Source organism: Petaurus breviceps, unplaced genomic scaffold (assembly GCF_028583685.1).
Source record: "Petaurus breviceps papuanus isolate PSGF00001 unplaced genomic scaffold, PetGlider_PUasm1.0 685, whole genome shotgun sequence".
Classification (NCBI taxonomy): Eukaryota; Metazoa; Chordata; class Mammalia; order Diprotodontia; family Petauridae; genus Petaurus; species Petaurus breviceps.
The window spans coordinates 2,761,902-2,786,899 of NW_027186455.1; the positions used below are offsets into that span (position 1 = coordinate 2,761,902).

General features: G+C 39.7%; 1 protein-coding gene across 1 annotated transcript; it reads right to left on the minus strand.

Annotated features, from left to right (window-relative positions):
- Positions 1-24,476, minus strand: LOC138174098 (alpha-1-antichymotrypsin-like). Its single transcript, XM_069104265.1, has 4 exons — positions 23,838-24,476; positions 13,796-14,069; positions 9,714-9,861; positions 1-369 (listed from the first exon to the last, which is right to left on the minus strand). Exons 1-4 carry the CDS (start codon positions 24,463-24,465, stop codon positions 172-174), a joined length of 1,248 nt encoding a protein of 415 aa, XP_068960366.1. The 5' UTR covers positions 24,466-24,476; the 3' UTR covers positions 1-171.
- Between the last annotated feature and the right edge of the window lie 522 nt (positions 24,477-24,998).

Below are 24,998 nucleotides of genomic sequence, written 5' to 3' on the forward strand. Positions count from 1 at the left end.
TATCAGCCTGACTTTATTTTTATAAACAAACGTAGAAGGTCATGTTTACAGAGAGTATGGGACTTGCCCAGGGTCACCCCGGTATGACAGACTGACCTGAAAGTAGGTATCATCTTCCTTTTACTTCCAAGTCTTTTAGTTTCTCACCTGTCAGCCCCTTCTTGAAGAGGGCTATACACTTTGGGGGTTGATGACTTTCCCCATAATAATTATATTTCTGTTATCATACAAAATGAGTAGGAATGGCCTATTAAACCTAATGACTAGAGGTAAAGGCGATTTTAATGAAGATCCCACCCCCATAATGGCCGTGACAGCTGCTGCTTCTGTGCCAGCCTCATCTACTTCGAGCACAGCCTTGTGGACCACCTGTAAAGGGGAAAACAATATTACTGAACCTGCAGGTGTAGATATAGGAACAGTGTCTTGAAGGATACTGGGAGAAGTCGTGCATGAGCCTTGGGTATTTGACCCCAGGAGCTTTTGGGGGACCTTGTGGCCAAATCAAATCAGGTTTCCTTAAAGGAGATCCTAAGATCAGTATAGTGTTGAAATCAGTTCTGAGTAATATGGGGGGTAGAGATAAGTACTTTAATATTTCTCCTCTATTTTTGAGAAAATTAAATTGTTTCAGAAAGCTGGTAATTGCCCTGGTCAATTGTCACCACGGATCTTCCATCTTCATTATCTCCCTTTTCTATCCTTTCAATCTCCTCATACACCGCATTGTTCCTCCTTCCAAGCTCCTCATCCTTTCTACCTTAACCTCTCCCTCCTACCTCTTCATATCTTTTTAATTTCTTATTTTTTCCCTTGAACCACTTTCTTTATCTCTCATCCCTATTTTCCCTATCGAACCCTCATGTCCTCTAGAATCTTCCTCACCTCTATTCCTAATCCTTTTATAAGGGAGTCTGTGCTTCACAGACCTGACCGCAGAACAGGGACTCCATAATGACATTTAAACAGACTATAAAGTAGCCCCATCGCTGCCCAGGTGAGCTTGAGCCAATTTTCTGAAGGTGGGCTCTCTTACACTGAGAGATCCAGCTTCAGTTGTTGGGGAGAGCCTGCAGAGATGAGCAGAGTTTAAGAGGCAAGGGTGGTTGAATGGCAGACAGGATATCTAAAGTGCAGCTATGTGAGCAAAGCCAGCCCCTTTAGTCTCCAGTACCAGCTTCCCCGGAAATGAATGGGAAAGGAATAAGCATTTATATAGTATCGACCCTGTGCCAATTACTGTGCTAAGTGATTTTACAAATGTTATCTCAGTTGATCCTCATAATAACCCTGGAAGGTAGGTGCTATTATTATTTTTATTTCACAGTTGAGGAAATTGAGGAACAGAGAAGTCCAGGGTCACACAGCTAGCATCAGAGGCTGCATTTGAACTCATGTCTTCCTGACTCCAGATCCAGCATTCTCTCCATTATTCACATTATACATTACACACCTAGCTGCCAAGATCCTGTGTCCCCAGAAATCACTAAGAGGAGGCTTCTTGGAGGAGATCATTCTCCCTTTGGTTGTGCTGAGATTTCATCATACTCCTAAGTCAAGCAGACCCCAATTCATGTCTATTCTAATACTATTTAACTCATTCTATAGAGCTTTGCACTCGCTGCTTTATGACTCGCTTTGAGAAATAATGTATTTTTTGCTATCTATTATTATCTTTTGTGTGATTAATGGTGGAATGTGAGGTAGGGTCGTTTAAGTTACCCTTCCTTCCCCCAGTCTGGAGGCAGACCTAATTAATTCTCTTCTGGAGTGAGTATAGGAATTGGCTTTTTTTCATAAACCAATAGAAATTATTTATTCTGCAATCTTGATGGTCACACAATTTCCACGCAACTATTTTTATCACCCTCCCAAGGCAGCTAGGTGCCACGGTGGATAGAGGACTGAGCCAGGAGTCAAGAAGACTTATCTTCCTGAACTGAAATCTAGGCTCAGACACTAGGTGACCCTAGGGAAGTCACTTAACCCTGTTTGCCTCAGTTTCCTTGCCTGTAAAAATGAGCTGGAGAAGAAAATGACAAACCACTTGAGTGTCTTTGCCAAAATAACCCCAAATGGGGTCATGAAGAGTAAGACATGACTGAAATGACTGAACAATCACCATCCAAGGTGAAAGTAGTTTCTTCCTCCTCTAATTTATTAGGGCATTTTGAACCTGTATTCCTCCCTATAACATTCAAATTTACATTGTGGTTGAATAAGTCCATGTCATATATTTTACAAGACTGTAACCTCATAGAAGGAAGAGGTCATGGTTTATCTTCTTATCTCTTGCAACAAAATAATCAAAGCCAAGCATTTATAGGTACCCAATAAATATTGAAAGCACAATAATTTACATGTCTATAACACTTTCAGGTCCACTAAATAAATGCTTTCTTCACAACAACCCTATCAACTATCATTACCCCCATTTTACAGATGAGAAAACTGAAGCTCTGAGTGTCCAGACAAAGAATGAATGAGAGAAGAAAAAAAATATGCTCAAAGAATCTTGTTTCTCAAAGGCTGATTTATGGTAACAAAAATTAACTGTTAACTTTTTATTATTAAAGCATTGGTGCCTAAAGTTTGTCAAGAGTTTCCCAACTATTTTAAAAAGTTTTTGCACAAACAATACACACTTGTATTGTAAGGATGACATTTGTATTTTGTTATTTTTTTAAACAAATGTAGAAGGTCATGTTTACAGAGAGGAAGAAATTAGCCTCGAGTTACCCCAGTATATGACAGGCTGACCTGGGAGTAGGTCTCCCTTTCCCTTTACTTCTAAGTCTTTTAGTTCCTGACCTGTCAGTCCCTTCTTCAACAAAGCTATGCACTTTGGGGGTTGATGACTTTCCCCATAGAATATATGTTTCTGTCATTATACAAAGTGACTAGGAATGGCCTATAAAACTTAATGACTGGAGGTAAATGCAATCTTCCTGAAAGTTCTACAATTTTCATGGCCGTAACAGCTGCAGCTTCTGTGCCAGCCTCATCTACATCTAGCACAGCTTTGTGGCCCGCCTGTAAGAGGGAAAACAACATTACTGAACCTGGAGGTGTACATATAGGAACACTGTCATGAAGGATGCTGGGAGAAGTTGTGCATGGGCCTTGGGTCCTGGGCCTCAGGAGCAATTGGGGGATCTTATGGCCAAATCAATGTTGGCCACTGATAAATAAAAGAGATCCTAAGATCCCTACCATGCTAAAATCAGTGCTGGGAAATGTACAGGACAGAGTAAGAACTTTAATGTTTCTTCCCTATTTTTGAGATAATTAAATTGTCTCAGACAGTTGGTAATTGCCCTGGTCAGTTGTCACCACAGCGTCTTCCATCTTCATTATCCCCCTTTTAATATCTTTCCACTCTCCTCATGTGCTGCATTGTTTCTCCTTCCAACCACCTCATCCTCTCTTCCTTATCCTCTCCCTCCTATCTTCTTCATATTTTTTTCCTTTCTCATCTTTTTTCCTTGAACCATTTTCTTTCTTTCCCAGTCTTCTTATTTTAAATCTCTCATCCCTATTTTCCCTATCCAACCCTCATGTCCTCCAGAATCTTCCTCACCTCTATTCCTTCATCCTTTTATAAGGGAGTCTGTGCTTCACAGACCTGACCACAGAAAAGGAACTCCATAATGACATTTAAAGAGACTATATAGTAGCCCCATTGCTGCCCAGGAGAGCTTGGGCCAGTTTTCTGAAGGTGGGCCCTCTTACACTGCCTGCTGCATGTGTGGTGGGAGTTCCAGCTCCAGCTTGGGGGAGAGACTGCAGAGATGAGCAGAGTTTAAGAGGTAAGGGCGGTGTTTGCATGGCAGACAGGAGATCTGAACTGCAGCTATGTGAGCAAAGCCAGCCCCTTTAGTCTCCAGTTTCAGCTTCCCCAGAAAGGAAGGGGAAAGGAATAAGCATTCATATAGTACCCACTGTGTGCCAGGCCCTGTGCAAAGTAATAGCATTTTCATTTTACAGTTGAGGACATTTATGCACAGAGGGGTTAAGTGACTTGCTCAGTGGTTTGTCACACAGTTAGCATTTGAGGTTGGAACTGAACTCATGCCAGGTCTGGCACTCTATCAACTGTCCCACTGACCTGCCCTGTGATATACACAAGAAAGACAGATCTAATTCTAGCTTAATACCCTGCTCAGAGAGAGGAGAATTAAAGAGATATGGCCCTCCTCCTTCTCTTCCTTACCCTTCTCCTCTTCTTCCTCCTCTTCCTCTTCCTCCTCTTTTTCATCTTCCTCCTCCTCCTCCTCTTCCTTCCCAAAGAAGAATTCACAATCTCCTTTCACAGATGGAATGGGCCAGATCCCTAAAGAAATCCCTCCTAACAGCCAGTCTGCCAGTACTGTGCTGCTTGCTCTTCTGCTATAACACCCCTCCCTATACAGCCTAGTTCACAGTTTACATTGGTGTACAGTATTAATTTGCCATCCACAAGCCTGTGACATGAACTATGTTAGATGGCATAACATTTTTTGCCATTCCAGGTGACCCCTTTATGAAGTATACATGGTGGCATAGTTCAAAGAAAGTTGCACTTAGAGTCAGGAAGGAGAGTTCAAATCCTGCTTCAGATACTTTTTTAGAGGCATGACCCTGGGTAAGTCACTTAAACTCACTGTGACTCTATTTCCTCCTCTGTAAAGTCAGGAAATTGGACTGAATGACCTTTAAGGTTCTTTTCAACTCTGTAGTCTGATTCAATGAATATGAATAGAAACAACCGCATAGCATAAAAAATGATAGGCCATGTACCACAGGATCTTTTAAAGATGGTTCAGTGAATCTGGAAGAGAATCAAAGAGGATCCTAGCTTGTGGTTGGAGGTGTACTGGGAGATTGGGAAGGAGAATGGGGACAATCCAAGGGAGGCTGGAGAGTAGAAATATAGACAGAGAAACTGGCTCCAAGAAGCCAGGACTCTGGGTGTGAGAGTGCTTAGGCATATCATGCATGAGCAATGCCTCTATAGTCTCAGATTACAGAGCCCAAGACTAGAATCCAATGACTTCTTTTCTCTCTTAGACTCCATCATGCAAGCCTAGAGCCTTTCTTTCTAAGCACAGAAAAGTCAGCTTCCTTGCTTTGTTTGGAATGTTTTCTTTGTCTTTATAAATGATGTCAACCACAATCTTTTGCTAGGCTAGCTGTGCTTATTGGGAACAAGAAGGCAGTTGCAAAAGGGAGAATGTCCAGAAAAAAAGGGAGATTCAGATCTAACATGGAGGTATTTTGCCAGGCTGCAGGCTATGAGCTATAAAAGATGGAGAGAATTGCAGATAATTTGATATTTCTTCTCTGCTATGGGAAGATATATTTATACCAGAAACACATCTGGGCAGTGAGTCGATAGTAGGGTAAAAAGCAAATAAGAGTGGCTGAACACTCAGCACTGCTCCTGACACCATCCCACAACTTCCATGTTCCTCATGCCCTCTTTATCTTCCCCTCCCCCACTTACTCCTTTTCCCAACCTCATCTTCAGTCTCTGTCTCCTGATCCTTCAGTCCTATACTCCTTACCTTTTCTTTCCCATTTTTCTCATCAACCAGTCAACAAGCACTTCTTAATCATCTACTTGTGTGCTAAAAAAAAAGGACAGCTAAGTGGTGCAGTGAATGGAGCCTGGGCCTGGAGTCAGAAATACTCATCTTCCTGAGTTCAAATCTGCCCTCAGACTTACTAGGTCTAACCCAAGTCACTTAACCCTTTTTGCTTTAGTTTCCTCATCTTTAAATGAGCTGGAGAAGGAAATGGCAAACCACTCCAGTATTTTTGCCAAGAAATGCCCAAATGGGATCACGAAGAGTTGGACACAACTGAAAAACTACTGAAATGTGCCAGTGAATGAAACATCCCTTCTTCATCCGACTCCATGCATCTCCCTGAATTTGGGGGGGGGAGGGTTGGTTTTGCTTTTTGGACAGGGGAAGGCATGGCAATTGGGGTTAAGTGACTTGCCTAAGGTCACACGGCTAGTAAGTGTTAAGTGTCTGAGGGCAGATTTGAACTCAGATCCTCCTGACTCCAGGGCTTGTGCTCTATTCACTGTGCCACCCAGCTGCTCCAACCCTTTACACATCTAGTTTTTTTCCTGGTGGGCAGACCTTCTAATCTAGGCTCTAGCTCTTACTATTCAATTTAGCTAATAGCTGAACTGGGTGAATAAATGTGACAAACTGCATAGCTCTTTTTAAGGTGAATTTGAGCCAGTGTTCATTCTTTCAAGTCATTCCTTCATACATTGTATGAATATTTATTTTATACCTACTACGCATCCGTCATTGGGCTAGGCACTGAAAATAAAAGGACAAAAATTAAGCCATTTCTACCCTTGTATGAAGGACCCTTGCTGATGCCTGGTTATCACCATGTAAACAGTAACTTCTACATTCTAATACTTTTTATTATTCCAAATTCACTTTCCAGTACATATACACTGATGCCAAGGTAGATTTTCAGATTCAGGAGTGCTGAGGAAAGGACTCCAATGAGTTGACTGCAATTGATGTAAAATAAGTTAAATTCACTTTGGAAAATATAGCAATAGAAAAAAGTGCTGTACTGCCTGTTTGTCCATTGTTTTTTTCAGACACATGTGACTCTCCATTACTTACTTGGGCTTTTCTTGGCAGAGATACTGAAGTGATTTGCCCTTTTCTTCTTCAGCTCATTTTATAGATGAAGAGCCAAGGCAAACAGGGTTAAGTGACTTGCCCAGGGTCACATAGCTACTTTAGTGTCTGAGGCCAGATTTGAATTCATAAAGATGGGTCTTCCTGATATGGGGACTGGCACTCTCTCCACAGAGCTATCTAACTACCCCAGCTGACCAATAGTTACTTAAATTAACAAGGGAAAGACAAGAATGACACATGTAAATATCATAGGATGATGCCAGGTCTATTGTGTTTGAAAGAAAGGGGCATAGAGAAAGGATATTAGAACTGGAAGGAACCTCAGTGATTTTCTAGCCTAACATGGTGCCCTTCACACTCCCAATAATCACTTTAAAGAAAAGGAAATTAACTCATGGAGAAATGAAGTGACTTGTCCATGATCTCAAATCCATGCCTTCTGACTGACTGACTAGGACTCTTTTCACTCTATTACACTGGCTCATTCAGAGATAGTTTTATAAGTCTGGGAATTTTGTTCATTCCAACAGGAAATAGAAAACTGTAAGGCCCCAGAACCCCACCCTTGCTAATAAGGTGCTACAACTAAGGATGCTTAGAAGACTGAAAGTCAGTGCATTTACTGGCCTCTGTCAACAACATAGAAGTGTCTGGCCCATAGGAAGAACTTAATACCTTTCTTGACGGATTATTAGGACTGTACATGAAAACATTTAAGCTGAGCCTTCACAGAGCTGAGCAATCAAACTTTTTGGACTCTTTGAGAGGTGGGAAGGGAATGCACATCTACAGCAAAACTTTTTTAGAGGGCAAGAAGTCTGTTTTTGTCGACTGATGATGCTGAAAGATTCAGCAAGTGATCTCACCTCCCCTATCTCGACGCAAACTGTGGGGCTTGGAGGGAACAAGATCTTTAGTGGTACAAAAATGCAGCACTAACCCAAAGGTGCATTTAATTATAAAGGGCAATCAACCACTGCAGCAGTATATCCAGACATTACATTACTGTGTGTTAATAGTGTTATTCTGAAAATCCATTAGTGAACACAAGCTTATTTGGAGTGGTCCTAAAGTAACACTGGGCTTATTTGAAATTAATTTGGCATGACTCAAGGAACTATGGGACTTCTTTGTAACATAACTGTCAAGGAAGGTGATGTCCTTAAGTAACAAACAAAATCCTTACCTTGGCATTCAAGACCCTGTACAATCGAATATCACTCTGAATTTTCAGCACTATCTTATACATTTTGAGGAATAACAATGAATTTTCCTATTTTTTTTCATGTTTGCAAAGCATTTTCCTCACAACAACCTTGTAAATCCAATGCTAATGAAAATGAAGATGAGAAAAGAAAAATGATTTGCCCACAGTCACATACATAGGAAGTGAGAAGCTTGAAGCAGAATAAACATGGACTGGGTATTATCAGAAAGACTGACTTTGGAATTCAGTCTTAGAAATGTAATTGCTCTGGGACTTCAGGCAAGTTGTTAACCTCTCTTAGACTTAGTTTCCTTATTTTGAAAAGAATAACTGTAAACATTCAGATAGTCCTCTCAAGTTTACATTGTGGTTTACCTAAGTTAAGTCTTTTGATCCTTACAGCAACCTTAGGACACAGGTGCTATTATTATCCACAGTTTTATAGACAACAAAAATGAGGCACAAAACAGTCAAGTGATTTGTCCAGGCTCACCCAGCCAGAGAAAGTCTGAAACCAGATTCAAATTCAATTCTTTTTGACTCCAAGTCCTGTGCCCTATCCATTGCACCACCTAGTTGGAAGGTAAATGCTATTACAATAATATCCAATATCTCACAGGGATGTTGTGGCAATTGAATGAGTCACTGAGCCTCCTTAGGCCTCAGTTTCCTCATTTGTAAAATGATAGGGTTTCTACTAGAGGGTCTCTGAGGACCTTTCCAGCATTAAATCTATGATGCCAGCTATGTCAAGTAATTTATTTTAATTTTTATTTTTCAGTTCCAGATTCTCTCCCTCCTTCCATTTCCTCCACCACCCACTGAGTAGGCAAGAATTATGATGTTCATTTGCATGAAGTCATGCAATCCCTATTTCTACATTAGCTGTATCACACAAAAAAGCAAGAAAAATAAAGGGGAAAATACTCTTCAAACTGTACTCAGAATTCATCAGTTCTCTGAAGGTGAATAACATTTTTCATTATGAGCCTTTGGTTCATGGATTGGATCATTGTATTGATTAAAATAGCTAAATCTTTCATGGTTGATTATTATTACAATGTTGCTGTTACTATGTACAGTATTCTCCAATTCTACTCATTTGATTCTGTATCAGTTCATGAAAGTCTTCTCAGGTTTTTTTCTGAAGTCATCCCCTTTGCCATTTATAACAGCATAATAATATTCCATCCCAATCACATGCCACAACTTGTTCAGCTGTTCCACAATAGAAGATCATCTCCCTAATTTCTAATTCTTTGCCACCATGTTCAACTCTTTGTAACCTTATTTGGGTTTTTCTGCCAACTATGATTATTATTTATTAGGTATTTGACATGTAGCTCAAATGGCCCTACCATTCTTTGGTTTTGTGTCTTTCACCAAATCATTTCCCTTCAAAGACTCACATTGCCAGTCTTCCAGACTTAGGTCAGGAAGAAGTGAGTTCAAATCTAAACCCAGATATTTCCTAACTGTGTGACCTGTGGCAAGTTTTCCTTATCTTTACATTAATAATTCTTTCACTAGGTATTTCAAAAGGTTATTGTGATGAAGATACTTTGTTAACCTTGAGCGGTATATGGATTATTACTATATTCCCAGGGAGCCAGAAGGTATTTGAAAACATGGGTTATAATAATAAGCTATCTTATTCTGGGTTCTATGGAATCTACAAGAATTGTAGGAGGCCAGGGGGTCCATAGGCATATATTGTTGTCATTATTTATACCACTGTCATGTTACCAATATGTCCATGTTCACCTACCTTACCAATATCCTGTCCGCATCAATCTATGCACCTAAAAACTTGAGAAGGAATAATTTAAAGTTGTTGAACCTACTTTGGGAACTTTGAGGTTGTTTTGTCCAGTTATTCCAGAAAGATTAGCTTGATAAGTAAAGACTTCCTCTATACCCATTTTGGCAAGTATCTTCTCTAGGTTATAGCTACTAGAGATGGAAAATTTTGGCAAGTAGAGGTCGATCTCTCTGTTAAAAACAAACAAACAAACCAAAGAGTGAGAAAAGTGCACTATGGCCATTTTATTCTTTAGCACCTTTGGAATGAGTAATCCTATGAAAACATTTTAATATTCAGTTTAACAAGTATTTATTGAACACATTAGGACCCTAGACAGAAACTCTTAGAGCTAGAAGTGAATTTGTCAAAATCAAAAGGGCCTTCAAATCTTAGTATGTTAGTATGTCTAAAGTTAGAGCTAGGCAGCTAGTATCTTCATATCATAGAATATTAAACCACATATTTTGTATTGAATCGTCTCATATTCTGCTATATACACAGAAATGTCTTTTTTTTCATCTTGTATTTAAGTTAAAAATGAACAAAAAATTCACAAAGAACATCTCAGACCATAAGAATGTCAGAATTGAAAAGGGCCTCATTGGGGAGGCCAGGTAGCACAGCGAGTAAGAGCACCGGCCCCAGTGTCAGGATGACCTGGGGGATCGAATCCAGGCTCAGACACTTAGCATCCACTCAGAAACACCTGGCCGTGTAACCTTGAGCAAGTTACTTAACCCAAATTGCTTTATAAAAAAAAGGGGGCCTCATAGAAATTGAATGTTAGAACATAAATCATGAAACATTAAAGTTGTAAGGTACTTCAGAATACTGAGCAATTAGGACAGAGAATTTAAAATTGAAAAGGTTCTTAGCAATTCCTCTTTTCGATCCCTTCATCTTAAAAATGGGAAAAATGAGATGGAGAGATTACTATTTGACTTGGTTCACACATTAGAGCAGCAAGCATTGTAAAGAAGATACATAGGACACAGTTTTTGCCAGACACCTAGATGACACAGTGAATAGAGATCTGAGTTCAGGAAGATCTGAGTTCAAATCTGACCACACACCTAATTGTGTGACCTATGGCAAGTCATTTAGCCCCTGCCTGCCTCAGTTTACTCAACTGTAAAATGAGGAGAATAATAGAAACAACCTCCCAAGGGTGTTGTGAGGATGGAAAGAGATAATATTTGTAAAGCTTAGGATAGTGCCTCGCACATATTAGACGATGCATAAAAACAACTATCATCATTAACCTTAAAGAATCTATTCTGAGGGGGAAAAAAACACAGTATAAAAATTTTGATGAGCACTAGAAGACTATATTTGTTAAGAGCCCAAAAAGTGATACCAACCTATATGTTATTAAGGTTTGGAGGAAACAATTATTTGAAGTATTCAAGGTAGACTTCAAAAAAGATAGGGGAACTACCATTTTGACCTTCCCATAGAAGTTATCTTGGATGGGGAGTTAAGTGGAAGAAAGGGCAAGTGGGTGCTTAAACCTTCAGAAAATGCTTGCACGTGCATGTGCATGTGTGCATGTGTGTGTGTCCATCTATTTCTCTTTCATAATCTTTATGATCTTTATGAAAAGTCTGACATTGCTTAATGCAGTCCTCACTAAATTAGATTTTTCAAATGTTCCCACTTTTAGAAGAAAGTGGCAAAATAATTAGTAACAGGGATTGTGTTTAAAAGGAAAAAATGCCTCCAACATTAGCTCTAAGGTTTGCACAATTTTTTCACTTTCTGCATATTTCGTTGACTTTCCTATTCCGAATGGTGACCATGAGAATCTGCAAGAGCCGCACTGATGTATAAGACAGTCTGTCAGTCAATCAACATTCAAGTATCTACTATGTGCCAGGTGCTGTGCTAAGCCTTCACAAATATCTTATTTGATCCTCACAACGCTGGGAGGGATGTGTTATTATCCTCTCCAGTTCCAGTTGGGCAATTCTTCCTTCCTTCCTCCATCCCTCCTTCCCTACATTCCCTCCTTCCTCCTTCCTCTTTTCCTCCCTCCCTTCCCTCCTTCATCCCACCCTCCCTTCCTTCCTACCCTCCTTCCTTCCTTGCTTCCTTCTTTCCTTCTTTCTTTACTTTCTTTCTCCCTTTCTCCCCCTCTCCCCTATTTCTGTCCACATAGGGAATCATAGCTTTACATTTGGGTGTTCTACCCAAAAGTATATACATTTTGATTGCTGAAGCCTTGCAAAATATATTGGGGTTTGGTGGCTAAATTTTTTTCCTCCTCCATACTTTTTTTTTTATTCTGTCATTTAAAAAAAACTGGGACAATTAACTCTTTTGTCCCATGTAGTTTCATTTATGTTTTCTTGACATAGAGCTCTGGAAAGCTAGGCTTTGATAAACCCCATTGGGATTCGAATGAAACTACTTGACCATAACTTAAACCCAAATCACTTTGGCTCTCACTGATTGGCCAATCCTTGGTCTTCATTTGGGATTTGGTGTTTCAGAAGGAGTGCAAATAGTTATTGTTTCTGTTTTGGTCAGAAACTTTGAGGCTCTTCCCCTCCCAGTTTGATTTTTGCAGTGGACAAACTAAGGCCATCTTTTGCCTCATTGCTTATGTACCCTTAAATCACTTAATGAGTGTTGACTCAGACAAACTAAGACATGGGAAAGACCTTAGCTCAAAAAGGCCAAAGTCTCTCATTGCAGCTGAGGTCATCTCCAGTCCTCCTGTGTCTTACCACTGGACTCAGAGGACTTGGGAGGGAGAGTGAGGCTGGGGCATAGGGTCACTTAAATCCAATTCACTTGCAAATCAAGACATCACACTCCTGACTTCATTGGTCCTCATTGAGAACAAAAGACAAGTAAAAATCTGTGTTTTTAATCTAAAGATTATACTTGTATCTCCTAACCCCCTGCTCCCCAAATGCCACACATAGTAGGTGCTTAACAGGACTTTTATGAATTGAAAAATTTAGAATGTCTGAGGTGAAAGAAACTTTAGAGACCCATCTATCTAGTCAAGCCCACTAGTTGTTGTTAAATAAGTCCAGAAGAAAGTGACAGTGAATTCATCCCAGTAGTAACTGATCTAGAATTAGAACAAAGATCTTATGAACATTCTCTGCTCTGCTACTGCTAATTGAATTGCACTGAAAGAATTAGTTAAATTGAATCAAATAAAACTGATTTATTTTTTAATTTGTTGTGGTAGTAGATGTACAACTGAGTTATTGATGAGTTCATTTCCTCACTCTGGGTCTTGGGAATATTTTTTGGTTTCGAAGAGTCTAGTAAAAACATAAATAATCCATGGATGGGAGGCAAGAATCAATCTCACTCTCCAGAAAATGTCACAGTTTAACTTCACGGTGAAGGGGAAAGAGCCCTAGATTGGCAGAAGAATTGGGATGTAGTCCATATTCTGACAGAGAATTGCTGAGTGACCTTGGACAATTACTTAATCCCTCAGTTTTCTTATCTATAAATGAGGGAAATACGATCTACCTCTCCAGGTTGTCAGGAGGAAGTACTTTGCCAACATTAACATTTTATAGATTTGTGAGGTTATTTATTTATCAGACCTATTACCCATATCCCAATGACATGACTTAGGTTCCTTTTTAATGCAGTTTTTTTTTTACACTTATGAAATTTACTTCTGCGGTATGTCAGAAAAATTCCTGAATTTGTAATTAGTTTGAATTTCTGGTAGTTGTAACCTTGGTCAAGTCATTTTGGTTTTTGAGCCTCGGTTTCTGCACCTGTAAAATGAATATATTTGATGACCTCTAAGGTCCTTTCCAGCTCAAAAGTCTATATGGTCTTTTTTACTTATAAAAAAAAAAAAGAATTGGAAAGGCACATGTCAGTTTTCAAACAATGCCTTAACTGGGGCCAAATAATCAGGGCCGGGGTATATAAGAGGTGCAAAAACAAACAGAAAAGCACCTAGATTTATTACTTCTTAAGATTTTACTGAGGTCTGTTATGGTATTTACAGTAAAGGAGGATGTTAGAAATAATGGAGTTGTTAGGGATGGAAAGGACATTAGAACACAGATTAAAATACAGAATGAATGAGAGTAAAACTGGGTTCTACCCTGGAGATTATCAACAGTGGATAATTACCTCACTTGCAGTGAATTCTTCCACTTTTTCAGTACTTCTGGGCTGAGAGCATCTTCAACATTCTTCATTTTATTTTCATCAGGAAGAATAAAAAGTGCCGTAGCATTACCTATGTACTTCAGCTCTACAACTGTGCAGAAAAGCTCTTCGTCTTGGAAAACACCAGTGAAAAATTCATCTTGATGCATCATGGGAATTTCAACAGTTTGGTCTTTACTCACAAAAAACATATCCTTTGAAGTGTGATATGAATCAAATGGTGTTTGCCACTTAGCTTGAGAGGGAAGAAAAAATACAGGGAAACATTATACACAAGGGCCATTTTATAGTAGTGTTTACAGATAGGGAAAGGTAACCAGGATAACTCTAAAACAGGGGCTCTTGACCCTTTTTTGTGCCATGGATGCCTTTGGCAAAAATGCAGTGAAGCCTGAATAGTATTTTGTTATATATTTTTACAATTTAAGAAAATGATAAAATTCAACTAGAAATTAATTTAAAAATAATGTACTTTTTTTCATCCAATTTTATGAAACCCCTGAAATCTCTCCAAGGACTTTGGACTGCAGGCTAAGAATCCTTGCTCTAAATTGTAGATTCACAAAAACTTTTTTTAACTTAAGATCCCAAAAAAAAGCATTTAAATCAGTCCCTCTCTTTCACTCATTGCATCATTTTTCCTGCTCTACAGTTCTTGTTGGCAGGAGACAGAGGAAATTTAGACAAGAAATAAGAAAAAAGGCAACCCCCCCCCCAAAAAAAAATCCAGGACCAAAGGATCATGGGATCATAGATTTAGGGATAGAAGCAGACCTAGAATGACTTTAATACAGACCACTCTTTTTACTGATGAGGAAGATGATTCTCACAGTGGTTAAATGACTTGTCCAAGCTCAACAAGGCATTCAAGTGCAGAGCCATGGTTTAAATCTCAATTCTCTGTCCAGAAATACAGTATTCTTCCCATTTAGCCATGGTGCCCTTCTGGAGAATATGGAAACACTTAAACAAATGGTCATAAATTTGGAGCAAGAAGCTATCTAGTCCATCTGCTTCATTTTAGAAAACCTGGTCCATTTTGTCAGAGATCACTTCAATTACAGGTCAGTCAGCTGAATGAAATTAAGTAACAGGATGTGCAGAGAAAAGAATGGGGATGAGACTATAGGTAGAATATGAGAATCAGAACTGGAATAGAACCTAGAAAGATAAGTGGCTCTAAGATAAGGAGAATAAGTGAAAAAGCATCTACTACATGCCAGGCACTTTACAAATATTCTGTCATTTACTACTTACAAAAACTCTGTGATGTAGGTGCTAATGTTATTCCTATGCTATAATTGAGGAAATTGAGGCAGAAAGAAGTTAAACAACTGGAGACCAAAACTAGAGTCAATGGATGGAACTTTCAAAACTTGATTTTGGTTTGAAGTAATGACAACAACAGTATCTTTCTGATGATCAGACATGCCATAGTGTAATGAACTACTTTGGTAGGTAGTGAGCTCACTATCATAGTTAGACACTTAATTACTTGTTCTGACTGTTGTGCAGAGAACATTCATGAACTTCATGAACTCTAAGACATCTAAGTCTCCTTCCAATTTTCAATGCTCCAATTAGCCTGGTGCTTCCAAGTTCAGTGCTAACCTCTGTATACCAACACCCCTATCCTCATCCAGGATGGCTTGGGAGAGCAGTGAGGTTAAATGGAAGATCATTAATAAGACCTGGCTATGAGTCCATAAACCACCACTTCACAATCATGTGACTGAGCAAGGCATTTCTCCTTAATGGGCAATGCAGGAATGACAATCCCCATCCTGCCTCTTTAAGACAGACATTTGTTAGCATCAGTCAAGATAATAGATCCATATTACTCTATAAACTAAGCTATGTTATTTCCCCAGTACTTGAAAATCCCTTCGCTACCACCAACACTGTCCCTGACATCACTTTATAGACAAAACAAGGTTTAGCCATAGCTGGAGTCTTTGGCAATTCTGTGGGCACAGTGTTTGCTAGATCTCTGAGGTTGACTAAATTGTTATCTCTAAGCTATAGGAAAGACTAAAGAGCTGGAGACCCCTAATGGGCTGATCGGAAGCAGCCTGACAGGACAGGTTGGCTTTGTGGCTGGGGCAATCCTGCCAAAGCAACCTCCCTCCTGTCAGAACAATTGCTGGCCATGCAGCCGGCAAGAACCCTATCCAAAGAAGGAGACCTCCAAGGAAAATCCTGTCCTAGAAAAGCAGAATGACCTTAGTGGACTGATTTTGAAATCTGATTGATAAAGTAACCAATCATGGCTTTAGAACATTGACAGCAAAGCAGGCATCCTTCCTCTTTTCAGGAGGCTGGTGGCATTGTAGACTGTCACGAGGCACATTCTGTAGCTCATGGCCAATGTACTCATTTGCTTTGATTTGCTTAACTTCTTTTTACAAAGGAGATTCTATCGATGGCAAGAAAGGCATGGGGGGGGTGCAACTAGATGGCACGGTGAATACAGCACCAGCCCTCAAGTCAGGAGGAGCTGAGTTCAAATTCAGACTCAGACACTTAACACATACTAGCCATATGACACTGAACAAGTCACTTAACCCCAATTCCCTGATTTCCCACCTCCAAAAAAGCAAAAAAAAAAAAGTCATTGGAAAGAATCAGTTTTTTTTTTTAAAAGAGCATCAATAATACATTTTTAAGAGATGATTTTTCCATTGTCATTACAGCACACAAAATGTAATGGATCAGCAAGGTGAACCTACCTTCTCTACTGATACACCAATAGATAGACAGGTTCAGGGAATGAATCCAGGGTTCACTGGTCACTCTACTTTCAGAAGGACTTTAGACACTATTGATGGGTCTCACCAAAGAGGCTGAGCCATAGAAGCAACTGCAAACTGTAATTTTAGTTCCTAGTTGAGATCTTCCCAGAAAGAAGGGAGTAGCCTGCGTAGATAATGAGAACCAGATTACTCTGGTTCACAGGCCAATTTTATCTCCCACAATAAATTAATGTCTTGGTCTTCTCATCTAATTCATCCTTTCTCATATGAACTTGGGTAGCATGAGTCAACAATTCAAGAGATTAGTTACTCCTGACTGAGTCAAACGAAAAACTTGTGATCAGACTCTGAGGAATTTGAAATGATTTTGGAAGCCTAGTGCCACCATCAGTCTCTTTCTCTTCCTATACGCATTATTTTCTGCTGCCACCAATGTGCCATTTTAATGGTTTGGGATGCACAGTATGGACTGGTTGGTAGACACCTTCCCAATAGAGAAAAGTCATGAAGTGGGAGTTAAATAATTCTTGACATCATTTTGATGTCATTCTTGACTCAGTGTATGACTTTAGACCACTCATTTGACCTTTCCAATGTCTCAGTTTCCTCATCTGTAATATAAGGATAATTCCTGTCTTCTTTACACATTCAATGCCAGTCACCACATACCTCACAAGACTTTTATAAGAATCACATAAGATAATGTGCTTGAAGTTCCTTTTCAATCCATAAAGGCTATTGTAATGTGGAAACTATTATCATCACTAATAAATCAAGGATCATTTAAGCTCTTACTGCCAAGTACCCTGTCAAGTACTGGAGATAAAAGGGGAGATAAGAACAGTCCTTGTCCCCAAAGACTTCACATTCCAATATGGTGAACAACATGGAAATAACTAAGTATCTACAAGGTCACTCATTATCCTTTAGACTTGAAGAGGACAAAATGACATCACAATGTCAAGGACAAAGTACAGCATGTCCGATTATATGACTAGATGGATGGTAATCTCAGAGGGGGAGGCACAAGCACCAGCAGAGACTAGGAGAGGCCTCTTATAAATGGGGGAATTTGAAAATTCGGATGGTGGGTCTCAATGAAAATCAGAGAAGCCAGGAGGTAAGAGGTGAGGAAGGAGATCAGTACAGGCATGGGGAATAAACCAGTGCACAGGGTTCAATTAGGAGAGGGAATATCCTGGGTGAGGAACACCAAGTAAGCCAGATTAGCTGAATTTTAGAGTGTAGGATGGGGAGTCAAATGTAAGAAGACTGGAAAGGTGTGAAGGGAACTGATTGTGAGTGACTTTCAATGTTATACAGAGTATTAGTCTAATACTTAATATTATATATAATACATATAATGTATAACAATAGAAATTAGAATTATGAGTCTCTCTCTCTGTTCATTCTCATTCCTCATTCTCAATCTACCTCACTGTCTGGGTTGATATGAGTCTTAAGTATTGGAATTGAGCCAAGGAATACATTTCCACGCCTACTTACTAATGAATCAGATCAGCAGAAAGAGATGCTACTTCTGCATTTCATTCACCCACAAGTCCTAGAACTTCAGCACTTTGGGAAACATAGCTCTACAGCTGTCACATGGGAATGTGCAGGTACATTTGGAGGCTGACTGTGTGGCTGTGGGGATCCGATAAATACTGCAGCAATGGCATTTAACTTTTGCACAGAGGACATGAATCTAATCACAACATTGAGGAATGGCCTGGAGATGAATAGAGTAGAGATAAATGTAGAACTTGACGGATCAAATCAAGGGAGTCAGAAATCATACTCTTTCACCTGAGATGCATTAGCCATTCTAGGGATACATGATCCCCAAATGGAGAAGATGCACAATCAAAACTATAAAAGAATGACAGTTTTACTTGAACACTTATTATCCTCACTTTACAGATGAGGAAATTAAGACAAGGAAAAGTCAAACAAAAGGCTTAGAACCACACAGTGAGTCAGAGATGATATCCCAAGTCTCCTAAATCCAAGATCCTGGCTCTTTTCTTTTGGGAAGGTTTCTTCCAACCAGTCCATACTGTGCAGCCCAAACCCTGAAAGTAGCAGATTGGTGGAAGCAGAAAGTTTATGAAAAAACACATAGACGTCCATGGCTAGGGTGAAGGAGAAATAATGAGAGAACAATGATGGATGTGAGCTGGGCCAAGCAGGGAAGGAAATGTGGATGAGAAGAGGAAGAGTTGGGGCAAGCACTCTCTGAGAAAAGAGGAGGAGAAAAGAAAAGATTGGGTGACATAAACTAGCCTGAAAATATAGGCACAATTTGGGGTGTGGAAGTCAAGAGAGATTTTTAGTTTCATCTCTCTGATGAACTAACTCATTCTTGGAATATGCTCCCTCATCACTTCCAAATCTTAGAATCTCTAGCTTCCTTTAAAAATTCGATTCAAGTACTGCCTTCTGCATGAGGAATTTTCTGATCCCTCTAGTTGCCAGCATCACCTCCTATGATTATCTTCTATTTATTTTGCATGTATTTTCATATATACATATTAATTTACTTACTCATTCATTTCTTTAAATTCATTTTGTTTTCCCTGAAAGAATTTAAGCACCTGGAGTACAATACAATAAGTGACATTGATAAATGCTTTTGGATAGATTGATTGATTTCTTCCACTACTAACATTTCATTTTCTATGATTATAAAAATATAATGGAATATAAGGATTATAATAATCCTTCCAGCTGTAACATAGGTTCTAAATTGTGACATTCTACGTCCTATGACTCTAAAGCCTCTTCCAGTTTGGAAAAGTTACAATTCTATAACTGAAGCCCTTGCTAATTCTAACATTGTCTGGGTCTCAGCTGAGCTACTTCTCAAAATGAGCTACTTCCAAGCTCCCATGCACAAGGGATGTGTCCATGCTATTTTCTTCAATTGAACATAAGTTCTTTGAGAACAGAAACTGTTCTCTTTGTATGCTAGCATCTACAGTTCTTAGGTCAGAGTAGATGCTCAAGAAATGCTAATGGATGCCGCTCTAGGTATACCATGAGCAATCTTGGAATTAAACTAATCAAGGTAACACAAGCTATAATTGGTTAAATTGAGAAAGAAAACAATTCTTCCTATCAGGGTGTGATCCATTTTTTCTATCCCCAAATTCTAACAACTAACTGAAGACAGCACATTGGCCTTACAAGTGGTTTACGTAATCATATAGCTGGCTAAGCCAATCCACAAATAGCCTGTGGTGCTGAACTGTACCCTTTATTGGTGAAGAATTGGCAGTATTTACTGAATGGTGAAATATTTGTCTTTTATGAATCCAGCTTCTAGAAAACCCCAAGGAGGAATCATTGAAGTTCAGAGGTATGGTATAAAAAAGACTGTTGGAATTCGTGTAAGGAGATCTAAATAAATGGGTCACTTAAAACTTAAAACAGTAAGGAAAAAACACAGATCTACACACACACTTTGAGCAGATGCTATAGATAGACAAAAAGCTAGAAACAGGATTGAATAGAAAGTATTATTGGATCACATTCAGGAAATTCTTCCACACTTCCAATGATCCAAAGCCACTCTTTGGCCTAAAACCCCATATCTTTAAATCCCACTTATATCCTACTGATGACAACATATGTAAATAATAGACAATCATTTCCCCAAGAGTCACTATTTCAGGTGACCCACCTGAGAGAGGATATAAAATATATGAATGAGTGTATACACTACCAGAAAGAGAAGTGAGGTTGTCATGTTGTAAGAGGGAGGATTAATATAGAAAAAAGCCAAGTGCTGCTCTAATAGTCACAACATAGCCATTAAAAAAAGCCTTTGGCCCATAGGTTGACTCCTTTATGGAAGGTCTATGGAAAGACTTGAAAAAGAGTTGCATAGAATCAAGAAGTATGGGTGTGTTGTGATCTGTACCAAAGAGGATTACCATGTCCTAGAACCTTAATCCAGAAGTGAGATTTATGTTATGGGATGATAGTGAGAAAAATGTATTCAATACTTTAAATTATATGTAATTGTAAGTTATAATTATTACCAGGAAAGTAAATAAAAGTGAAGTAACAATGGCCAATCATCTCAATGTTTCCAGGAAGTTGTAAACCAGAAAAACAGAAAGTTAGTGGGAGGGATTTGAATTGGAAAGATTATCTACTGGGTATTTTATTGGAAGCACAATTGGTTGATGGAAGATGATCATTGTGGTCCAGGTTTCATGGGTTTTGTCCATATAGCTCCAGAGAGAATGTTGTGTTGATTTCATCTTTGAGGTAATAGGTGGAGAAGCCAAAACTTCACCTATAGGGCAGAACCAGTTGTTCTAAGCAACTAAGTTGTCTTTGACAAGACAATTTTAAGGGACTGGAGTAAAGAAGAGGAATGTTTTATATCTGAATAATGACGGTCTTCCAGCACAGTGTGATGGTAATGGCAATTAAAGATTCCCCTGTATTGGCTTGGTTTTCAAATTGATTGTATTAAAACCCAGAGTTTGTTAATCCCACCTGTGGGATGGGCTTGTTGATGTGAAAAGAAAGTCCTGAAGTGGGAGGAGCTGGTGATGTAGATTTGGAGAGACAAGAGAGAGGCGGAAGTTCTTTTTTTTGGAAGCTGCACCTCGTGGAGAGAGACTAAGAGAATTGCTGGTGGCCGCTTTGAATTGCCCTGGACTTTTGAGACCTGCCCCCTGAGCTGCCAAGGACTGAGGAGACATGGCTGTTTTGCTGGTACTTTGTCTGTCTGTTTTGATGTTATTTTGCTAGATTTGTCCACTGGTGAAAGACTGTCCTGTTGAAGAAGTCCTGGAACCTGGCATTTGGTTAAGAAGGCCTGAGACTGTCCTGCAGACAGAGAGTGAATACTGTCCACTGGTGAGGGACAGTACTGAGAGTGAATACTGTCCACTGGTGAGGGACAGTACTGTTGTTGCAGGGGTCTGGAGACTGTCCGGCAGACAGAATGAATACTGTCCACTGGTGAAGGACAGTGCTGTTGTTGCAGGGGTCTGGGAGCCTTTCTGTTGGTTCAGAAGCCCTGAAGAAGGATTTTCTTGTTGTATGTTTACAGAAATCCTGGGAGAGGGCTTTGCTAATGTGTTCAGGGGTTCTAGGACTGTTCTACAGACAGAGGATAAATTCATGAAGGGACTGGCAATGTATCTTATGGCCTTGCTAAGCCTTGTCTCCCCAGGAACTAAGATTGCTGAGAACTTGCCTCGTGTCAAGATGAAGAAAAGACCTCCATTTGGGTATTAAGTGCTGTGTTTAAACTTGATGTAACTCTGGGGTAGATTCAATTGTGATCCAGGGGTGGGGAACTTTTGACCTTTTTGTGTTCTATGGTTGAGCAAATGAATGTATTTTACTTATGTTTGGAAACTAATCTCCATTTGAGAAGAGGGGCTTTGTGGTGGACTTAATGAAGGTATAGCCTAGGGGTGGAGTAGTATTTAGAACTGGGACTTTGTAATTGATTGAATGATTGGAAAGTCCTGGGGTGGGGTAGTCCTTGGAGATTATTTAATCACACTTAGTAAATGCTGTATTTTGAATGATGTCATGTTTTGATCTTCTCTGTTCTGGGTTTGTTACTGAATAAAATAGAGAGCACCTATGCTGGTATTTTGAACCTGGGAAGTTGCCTTCTTTTGGCATTACATTACACACAGGTAAATAAACACTTCTGTGGACTCATAGTCATAGAGGTTTAAGGTTGAGGAAGATGACTTCAAACATTTTGCAAATATCCTGAATACCAGGAAGTCTACTCTTTAAGAAAGTGAAAAGAGAAAGAAAAAAGATGTCTTGACAGAATTCTGGTCTCCTAACACTTTTAATGTAGGTTGGCAACACAGATTAGCCTTACCTGTTGGAGACTAAATTTGATGCAAACCTAGAGCAAGATCCAAAACCCAATCCAAATGGGACCAAGCCAACTGCCCAGGAGGAGAAGGTCTGAAGAGGAGTTCAGTCCATCAAGGAAGAGGAAACTAAGAAAGACTAAGTCCTTGTATGTTTGTATCAAGTACCGAACTAACACACAACTTGATGCCTTACAAACATGTTCTTCTTCCATTCTCATGACCCCTTCTGTATTACACCTAGGATCAAATGGTAAGTCCTATGTTTAGCATGTAAAGCTTACCATGACCTGATCCTTTATTCCTTTCTAGACTTCTTACAATTTACTCCCTTTTCTGTACCCTACAGTCCATCTCTACTGGCCTTCTTGCTGTTTCTTGTTTAATGTCTTATTGCCCATTTCTATGCCTATCTTTGTCCTGCGTGATCCCCGTGCCTAGAATCTTCTCATTCCTCACCTCGTTCTTTTAGTTTCCCTGGCTTCCTCCAAGATTCAGCTCAAATATTGCCTTCTATAGGAAGCCTTTCTTAGTTCTTCCAGCTATTAATGACTTCCTCAGCTCACCTTTCATTCATTCTGTATACATCTTTTATTCATATCGCTTTTTTTTCTCTGTGTTTGTGTGTTTTGTTTTTATCATGTTATTTCTTCCATTCCAAGCTAAGTTTCTTGAGGACAAGGACTGTTTTGGACTTCCTTTGTAACTCCATTCCTTAACAGAATGCCTGGCACATAATAAGTGTTTTATAAACTCTTGTTGATCAACTGACCTATGTATAGCCTGGAATAGTAAGCACTGGAAGAAGGTTTGATTCTCAGATCTGGCATTTAATTCATGTGTTACCTTAAAAAAGTCCCTTTACCTTACTGAGTCTATGTATGTGGTCTGTCTATAAGGACTGTCCCAGCTTTAATGTTCTATGATCCCATGGTTTCAGTAACAACAAAAAATAAAATGAAAATCTGCAAAAATCACTCTATGTCAATTGTCAAGGCGTAAAGCAGAAGTGGAGGGAAGACAACATCCTCTTTCCTTTTTTTTTCAAAATTGATCCTAAATCTGAGAGCTTTATGCAGTTCAACTTCCTTAACTTACAACAACAACAACAAAGCCAGACTCAATGGCGGAATTGACAAGTCAAGAGCCATTGAGAGATTCAAACCCAGGTCCTGTAACTCTAAATCCAGGAGTTTTGATCATGAGGACCCTAGGCCAAGAGGGAAGATGGTGCAAGCAAGAAAATGGTAGGAGACTCCAAAGGAACAAAACCAGGGGCTTGCCTGTAGGAAAAGATGTGAGGTCATGGGCCCAACAGTCTTAGAAAAAAATTTTTCCCCTTGAGAATAGAGTAAACCACCCAAATAAACCCATAATTCTTACCTTTAAAGAACATATAGTTCCCAAGAATCATTAGTGTGTCTTCATCAAGCCTGTCAAACATATTCACGATTTTCCCTCGGGTTTGCTTCTCAACATAATCATTGATCTGCTGTGTTGCCAAAGTAGAATTCTGGAAGTTAGCAGGGAAAACTTCTGTTGAATACAGAAACTTGCTGTCTTCCTGGAACTTGTCCAGCAGTTCCAACCTTTGGTTGATAAACAAGGCATTGCCCGTGCTTAGTTGGAACGTGTTGTTGGAGAGATTGAAGGAGTTTATGAGCTGCTGAAAGCCTCTGTGGATTTCAGCCTCTGTGATCTCTGTCAAGTTGAATCTCAGACCCTCTAGGATCTGAGTCTGGGTGGTTCCTCTGGCCCCCAGAGAAAGGAGAGCAGAGGCAATTGATATACTCAGGGGAGAGAAAAGGACATTCTTCTTGCTGTTTTCTAAAATAAGCTTCTTGTATAGAAGTAGTGTAAACTCAGCATTGTCAGTGTATAGGGATGGAAATACTGAATTCATCCTACCAGGTTGCTCCTCCAGGATTGGAGCTTTCTCTGGGTTGGGGTAACACATCCCAGTGACACAAAATAAAGCCACAAGCAGCCCCAGAATATCGGCAGGATACATTCTTCCAACCTGTAATCTGTGGAAAGGAAGCACCACTGACGTTACTGCCTGCAAAGTGCTAAGAAGGACTGGACTTGGGCAACTATGTGGTGCATTGATAGAACAGGGGGTGAGGAGCCTGTGACCTTCAAGCCATATGTGCCTCTTTACTTTGGATTCACTCAAGTTTCAATTCAGTCAAAGGGTCGCACTTTAAGACCTAGAGGGCCAAATGTGGCCTCAAGGTCTAAGGCTCCCAACCTCTGAGATAGAGTGTTGAGTATGGATGGAGGAAAACTCATCTTCCTGAGTTCAAATCTGGCCCCAGAAACTTAGTAGCTGTATGACTCTGGCCAAATTACTTAAAGGTTTGCCTCAGTTTCCTCATCTGTAAAATGAGCTGGAGAAGGAGCCGTTGCCATCACCAGTCCTTGATTTACTCTCAAGGTCAGAGATAGCCGTAGAAAAAAACTGTGAAGTTGTCTTTGGTCCTTCCCCGTGAAATCTTTTTCCTCCTTCCTTGTTCCCCTTTCCATCCTCTCATTTCCCCATAG